The sequence below is a fragment of the Fopius arisanus genome, unplaced genomic scaffold, assembly GCF_000806365.1.
Source record: "Fopius arisanus strain USDA-PBARC FA_bdor unplaced genomic scaffold, ASM80636v1 scaffold00016, whole genome shotgun sequence".
NCBI lineage: Eukaryota > Metazoa > Arthropoda > Insecta > Hymenoptera > Braconidae > Fopius > Fopius arisanus.
Window position 1 is genome coordinate 1,426,335 of NW_011887755.1, and position 7,910 is coordinate 1,434,244.

General features: G+C 38.8%; 1 protein-coding gene and 1 long non-coding RNA gene across 4 annotated transcripts; one reads left to right on the top strand and one right to left on the bottom strand.

The window, feature by feature from the left end:
• Positions 1-61: 61 nt before the first annotated feature.
• Crag (DENN domain-containing protein Crag) lies at positions 62-7,497 on the top strand. 3 transcript variants are annotated; one of them, XM_011300278.1, is made up of 14 exons: positions 62-496; positions 1,127-1,481; positions 1,564-3,593; positions 3,675-3,845; positions 3,947-4,075; positions 4,154-4,409; positions 4,492-4,645; positions 4,736-4,939; positions 5,119-5,343; positions 5,535-5,627; positions 5,767-6,273; positions 6,381-6,782; positions 6,879-7,051; positions 7,172-7,497. In XM_011300278.1, the coding sequence occupies exons 2-14, from the start codon at positions 1,151-1,153 to the stop codon at positions 7,303-7,305; spliced, it is 4,809 nt and encodes a 1,602-aa protein (XP_011298580.1). In that variant the 5' UTR covers positions 62-496; positions 1,127-1,150; the 3' UTR covers positions 7,306-7,497. The 3 variants fall into 3 exon arrangements, with proteins under 3 accessions (XP_011298580.1, XP_011298581.1, XP_011298582.1); XM_011300279.1 differs by having other exon boundaries at positions 62-400; XM_011300280.1 differs by lacking the exons at positions 62-496; positions 5,535-5,627 and having other exon boundaries at positions 1,133-1,481.
• On the bottom strand, positions 941-1,366 carry LOC105263815 (uncharacterized). The gene is made up of 2 exons (XR_891929.1): positions 1,277-1,366; positions 941-1,199 (listed from the first exon to the last, which is right to left on the bottom strand). It is a non-coding gene; the product is annotated as an uncharacterized lncRNA (long non-coding RNA).
• Positions 7,498-7,910: the final 413 nt, after the last annotated feature.

A 7,910-nucleotide genomic window follows, 5' to 3' on the forward strand; every position in this document is an offset into this window, starting at 1 on the left:
CTCCAACCCCCAGAACTGAGCCTCTACTTTAGTCAATCCTCTTTGCCCCCACCAATCGGTATATTAAATGACTAAAATGCGACATAAAGATAAAAATACTCGCAACCCAGCAGTTCCAATAGCTTCGTCAGTTTCATTCAGAATTTCTCCTTCTCTTTGTATCGCTCCGACGGAAATGCATCCCACTAATAAAATGACACACAACTACACATCGGCATTGATGATTTAGCAACAAAAACAAAAAATCCAACCTATTCCCGACAACCATTTTGCCACTCAGAAAAGATGGCCGTCCAAGAAACACGGGTTTTGCTCTTATTTTTACCGTAGAAAATGTGATTGGTTTAATGTAACGAGTGTCAAACCAGTGTTTATCAAGTATATCAAACAATCAAAAAAAGTGAATATATTATCGAAGCAGTTGAATCCAATTGAAAAATTAATCGAAATATCTGTCGCGTGTGACATTTAACCTCAAAGTCTATTAACTTTTGTGGTATTAGCACAATTATTCTCATAATATCCTGAGTATTCCCTCCTAAATATCAATTAATGACTGGAAGATTAATTGAAACTGTAACAGCTAATGTGAAATTTTGTCCAAACTCACGAATCAGTGCCTCATAAAATAATTCCATGTATACATGAAGTGTCTATATATATGCTTAACTCCTACTTATTCGCTCTCAATACGTTATTCAGTGTCTGACCATGCATTTGCATGCGCATTACTACGTTACTTTAACACATCAAACGCATAATTCTAACCTTCGAACGAGAAAAACAGAGAAAAAAAAATGCTGGAGTTTTCATACAATCAGCTGGGTGCATGCAGTAAATACTGGCTGTTCATTTCACTGATAATTGAAACATCAGAGCCCTCCAATAAATTCTTATAACATTTAAATCGTTTGTTATTCATAATTGTTTCAATGTCCCAGACAATGCTGTGATTTTTCCATTGCTCCTGAAAAAAAAAAAACAAGAGCCACCAGTGGAGAAACAACAATTACAGTGTTTTGTAACGATTGAACGTCCATGAGAATCTAGTGTTTTTTGCAGCAAATGCTTGATGCATTTGACCTTGTTGTACTCAAAGATTTATAAATAACCATTTTTAATCAAGTATAAAAAAAATCCGGTGGGCATCATGATGGACGAGAGGAGAGTAGCGGATTATTTTGTTGTTGCTGGTTTACCTGGTGAAAATAATGAGAGTGATAAAGAGAATGAATTAGCTGATAAACTTGAGGATTGGTGTCAGGAGGGAACACACCTTAAGGACATGCATATGCAGGCACCCATCACGGATTTGGCAGTGATATTTACATCATTGGGAGAGAAGTGTCCTGATGGCTTTACTTGCTTGGAAAAGACCGTTTCTGGATTACCAGCTGATCTTAATCATGGCAGTTTGAGGAATAATGAGTGTTACTTGTGTTATCGGCGGGGGAGGGACAAACCACCTCTTGTTGACATCGGTAATGATTCCATTTTCAGCATTACGTCTGAAAGAAAAAAAAAATAGGCGTTATGATTCATTATTTAAATGTTTGATTGCAGGTGTAATTTACGAGGGTAAAGAACGCATAATGACAGACGCAAAAATGATCGAAAAAACCCCTTCAGGTCACGTAGCAAATATAAATAATTCAACTTCGAAAATATTCGTAACGTACAGACGTGCAAGTCGCAAGATGCCATGTAACTCGTTAGTAGTCACCGATATCTGTGTGATATTGACAAACAAAGGTGAAACAGCACCTCAAGCCTTCTGTACTATAAACAAAAATTTGAACAAAGGGATGTTGGGTAGCGACGTTTTCCTTTGCTACAAAAAATCAATGGATCGAGCCAATCTCATTTCCTTCAAGCCAGCAATACTCTACAAGTACCCCATCACTGATTACAATAGCTTTGCATTCCCCAATTCTGTGGCAATGTTTTGTTTGCCCATGGGTGCAACCATCGAGTGTTGGCCAAAAGTCGCCTACAAACCGAAGCCAGTTTTCTCTACCTTTGTTCTAACGGTTGCCGATGCGGCGCAGAAAATCTATGGTTCTGCAATCACCTTCTACGAGGAGGTAGTGCCAGATTTCAACAATTTAAATAATGCAGAGCCCCTTGAAATCCTAGATAAATCTGACAAACCAGATGGTGATAATATTACAGAGAACAAGCCTCAAGTGAAGATGAAGATTTTCCGAAAATTTGGGGTTTTGAAAAGATTAAATTTAGCACAATTGGAGAAGCTTCAGTATACAGACCCTGAGACTCAATCATTGAATATCAGCAAATCAATTTGCATTCTTTCTCACTGGCCATTTTTCGATACTTTCGAAAAATTTCTTGGATTTCTTCTCAGTCTGACAGATGGCCAAGCCCAAAGTGTACCTATCGAAAAATACATCTCATACTTTCTCTGTGACATACCATTTCCAAGCCCCCAGAGGCCTAGAATTTTCGTTCAACTCAGCAGCGTAGATAGACTTATTTTAACACAACCGGAGGACCTGGCTCTGCCTAGATCTGGCGCTAGTTTTCGTCAATTACTAATGAACCTTGGTCCTGACAATTGTATGCTAATACTGCTGCTGATATTGACTGAACAAAAGATACTTGTTCATTCACTGAGACCAGATGTTTTGACATCAGTGAGTGAGGCCATTGCAATGATACTATTTCCATTTAAGTGGCAGTGTCCGTACATACCCCTCTGCCCACTTGGTTTAGCCGAGGTACTTCATGCACCGTTGCCATTCCTCATTGGGGTTGATTCACGTTTTTTCGATTTGTACGATCCACCGTCCGATGTTAATTGTGTAAATTTAGACACTAACAATGTTGTACTGTGTGAGGATAAAAAACACTTGAGTATTAAATTGCTACCGAAGAAGCCTGGTAGAATATTGAGGGGTGATTTAGAAAAAAGTTACGCTAAATTGAATTCATTGGCTAAAACGCAGTCGTCTCAGCGAGAAAATACGAATGAGGATTTTAGTGTAGACAAAGAGTTTCAGCAGAAGAGGAAAGAGCAGGGACTTGAGCTCGAAATACAGAATAGTTTTTTAAGATTTATGGCGATGATTTTGAATGGATATCGAAGTTACCTGTTACCAATAACGAAAGCACCGACTGTTGGATCCACTGACCCCACTAGTCTCTTCAACATTCAAGCATTTCTCAGAAGTCGTGACAAGGCACATGCCAAGTTTTACAGCATGCTTGTGAGAACACAGATGTTCATAAGATTCATCGAGGAAAGTAGCTTTGTTTCTGATATGGATATGGCAGGGTTAGCGTTCTTCGATGAATGCACCGAGAGAATTGACGAGGAGAACGTGACCTTTTTGGAGCTCGATGAATCTCAGCACAGTGAGAGAACTGTATTCATACCACCACCTGATCCAGGCCCTAATCAGGAACCCATCGTTTACAAAAAATTTCAATTGAATTCCAATCTGATGAGGCCACAGAAGAATCTCAACTTGAAAAATCCAGCTTTGAGCTCTTTTGGTATAACACCCGGAAGTCCAATGGCACGTCGAACAAAACACGAGATCAAAGTCGCCCAGAAAATGGCTTGTAAACAGGTGAGTGACGTCGATTGTTCGTAACGAATAGTTATTATTGTCGTGCAGACGATTGGTATGTCATCGGGAGTTTTTTTTTAGGCTGGTCTGCCGGAGAGATGGGGCAGATGTCTTTTAGGAACTTGCTACAGTCTGTGGTTTTTACATTTACCAGGAATGCTTCAGGTTTCCAGCCAACCCGCTGCCATTCTCCATCAGGCTTACGAGTTACTGGTTAAAATGCAGAAGCTTAGGTGGGATCCAATGGAAGAGGTAATTTTTATAGGGCAATAGAGATTAAGAAATCTCTGTAATTAATATTCGCACAGAGAATATTCTTCAATATGAATTGTATACAACAAAATATGCATTAGGTTTGCTACAGAGCAATGATGCAGCTATGCGGTGTTTATGGACAGCCAGTGTTGGCAGTTAAATTGCTCTTCCACATGAAACGCAGCGGCGTACAGCCAAATGCCCTCACTTATGGATTTTACAATAAAGTATAATAATTTTTTACGACACGTGTTACCACCATGCGAGCGATGATGCTTAAGAAAAATATTTTATTTCAAAAATAGGCTGTCCTTGAAGCCACGTGGCCTTCGGACATGACTAACTCCAGCCAGTTAATGTGGAATAAACTACGCAATGTTATCGTGGGCGCCGCCCTCTTCAAGAGGGCAGGGAAGAAAAGTGCCAGGAGAAGATTAAGCCTGAATCCCGAAGTATTCGGTATCGATGGCCTTAAGTGCCAGGAGATGGAACACTTGGCCACGTCCAGATCTAGTCTCGATAGTACACACTCGCACGATCAAGAAGCCCTGAATAATGATTGTAATTCTCTCATCTATTTTTATTTATAAGCGGCTATTTTCATTTGCAATGAAATTTCAATTTTTCAAATTTCATTTTATAGCATCATTGAAAGGCAGCTCAGTGCCAGACCTACCAAATTTCGGAATACTCGAAATGAGAAATAAATTCCGACGCCAAGATAGTATCGTTAAAGGATCTGGAATGCTAAGTACATCACAGCCTGAGGCGTTAGATGATTCACCAACAGATCCTAGGTATTCACTGAAACATTGTATTGGCATTTCTCACATTTCTGAGAATTTCTGTAATTCCAATAATTCATCACGGGCTCGAAAATTTAATAGATCAACACGAAGTCCTGAATCTCCTCTTAAGAGTCCTGTTCGCACTCCAGTTACTGAGAATGATCCACTGGGGGCATTGATGAACGACGAGACCCCCATCGTATCCCCCTCCGAAGAAAATGATTCCAATTGTTCAACGAGTACACTAACTGTCGTTAATAATACAATCGGTGAAAGACATGGTGGACCCCTTCTTTTTCGGAGGTATTAACGACAATTATATTATCTATGACGACTCACTGAAATTTCTGATTGATAAAAAATTTCAATTTTTTAAATAATGTAAAAATAAATTTTCAAATTATCTCCACTCTACACCTGGCTACTGAAAGCTTTATCAAATAAAAAACTGACGCTTTATCTACTTGGCTTGAATTCCACAGCAATACAATGCAGAGAAGTGCGACATTTCATCAAGCTGTTGATGAATCTCCAGCTGTAGTCAGTAGTCAGCTGCAGAGAAGTGAAACAATGCCCCATTCTGTTGCGCAACAAGGTGAACAGGAGAGAGAACGAGACAGATTGGAAATTAGCAGCCTCTGGTCCAACAAAGACAGTGTTACTTCTAGTTTATCGAGTTTGGGCTCTAGCCTGAAGCTCAGTTTTGGGTATGATCTTCTAATCCAGTTTATCTCTGCATAACAGCACACTTATCCACAATTATAGCATTCTTTGTTTATTCTGAACAATTACGTGTATGGCTTATCCCACTACCTCAAACTCATACATTTTGCCTTGATTTACGGTTGAGTTATTTTTTTTGTTTTTCTGTTTATTTTTGTTCTGCACATTAATCTAGACGATACTCAGCTGGAGGTCTGGCGTTTGCAAAAAACAAGGATTTAATAACCCAGAATTTTAGTGAGTCCCTTAATCTCTCCAATTACATAAGGTTTGTAATTTATTTTGCTACTCTAATTCACTCGCTTGAAAATTAGTCATTTAGCATGTGAAATTGTGAAAAATAATCCCTCTCTATTGTTACGTTATAAAAAAAAACCCTGAAAAATGCATGAATAAATTTTTTGCAGTCCTAGCCTAACTGGTAAGAAATCCAACGAAATCATCCTGGGGGGTTTGAACAGTCTGAAATCGGCAGCGACGACTGTCGTAAAAAAATTCGACGAAATAAAAGAGGCGATATCGGCAACTAGCACCCCAGTTAAATCAAAAGATCGTGACCAGCGTCTCGGTTACGGTGTCTCTCACGAGTCCTTGGATTCATTGACAGATGGATCCCAGCAGGATCGTAATGAATTAACTACTAGAACGTCGGGCGACTCTGGTATTGAGGGACTTGGCTCTCTTTGTGAACTAGCGGACTGCATGTATCCAAAAGGATCTCGAGAATTTGACGAACGTCCAGCAGTGGAACTTGTGATCTGCAGTGCTAGCAGGTGTCACCATTGTATGGCCATCATCTATGATGAAGAGATAATGGCTGGGTGGAAGCCCGAGGACTCTAATTTAAATACAATCTGTCAATTTTGTGGAAAGGCCACGGTTCCTCTTCTCACAGTTCTCATTCTGGATTACAGGTGATTCTTTAAAAATGCAAGATAATTAATTTCAGTTTTGTTTCTGCAAATTATTATCATTCCATACAAACGGAGATCATTCGATCACATGAGTGATATTTTTTTAGATGCGACGAGGGAGAAAAGATCAACGATCCTTTGACCGGTGTCCTGGTTGAACTTCTTGATCAGCCGAAAGAATTAGCAGAACCTATTACAGTCCCTTATTTAAATCCTCTCGTGCTACGAAAAGAATTGGAAAATGTGTTAAGTCAGGAGGGTGACACTTGCTTAACAAAGCACCGATTTATACAAGAGCATCCTATAGTCTATTGGAATTTGATTTGGTATTTCGAGAGGATAAATCTCAACAGCCATCTACCCGAGTTGTGGTTGAACAATGATAGAGTCAAGGATTTATCCAGTAATTCGAGTTCAGTGAGTGTAAGAACGCTATGGGACAATGAGAAACTGCACATGAATCATTTACCAATGTATCTACAGTGGAAACAGTGTGTCGAAGATCGAACGTACGTTATTTCATCGTTATTATCGTATTTATGCTGCATTATATTATCGTTGGGGTCAAAGGGTTTATTTTCACCTGATACCGATAAATTTTTCAGGCTGATGAAGAACGTTATTGACAATGTTCGTCGTAATAACTTGACAGAACCAATCAAACGTGTGGCCTTACAGAGGAGTAAAGCCGAAACGGCTGAACTAACACCATTTTCTATATACAGAGATATTTTGTTTTTGGCCTTTACAGTACTTGGAAGGGGAAATATTGACCAAGGTAAATAATGCATGGAGTAAGATTACCATTTAGTCTATGAGGAGGAATATTTTGACAAACTCAATTGCACGATTAATTCCACTGGATCTCAATGTTTTTTTTATCAAATTCATTGTTCAGGTGTATTTGATCGTCAATACATAACTGCTTTGGAGAGTCTAACTGAACACGAGGGAAAATTACGCAGCATCGATGCCGCCCCATCCGCAATGACGTTGTATTGTAGATCTTACTTCAAGCAGTTGAACATATAATACACATAAAAAAAAAATAAGTTCAATTGAAAAGTAAGAGTGGATCACGACGTCTTTTTTTTTAACTATCCGAAGTACGGAGTGTATGAGAAACTCAAGGGAAGATGTCTCTCGTCGTTTGAAACCAGAAATGGTCCCCTGTAAGTTTAGAAAAAAAAAACTAAGTATTAGTTAAGTGCAATAGGAAGAAAACAAATCAGATAGAGATGATTGATGAAATAAATTGTACGATATATTTTCGAATATCGTATCGCCGAGAATATTTATGCCGGCTGTCACGTTCGGTTTCTCCCGTTCTCTATTGTTAGAATTTCAGTTGGATTGAGGTGAAATAATTTTCGGGGATCGAATTTTTTATGGATTAATTGTTCAATTCCTGGGCACTAGGAGATTATTTTCATACGGTGCGAATACACGTTGAATGTTGAAACGCTGTGTATTATTAATTATAATATTGGATTCAACATTTGTTCTGTTATGAATAAAATCTACTGCATAACCCAATGAATCTGGGGATAATGCGTCTCATACGTTCACAACACTCTTCAATTTAATGAGTGATGGAGCATGTAAATCCTATTGTCCAGTAGTACGAATATGAGCGG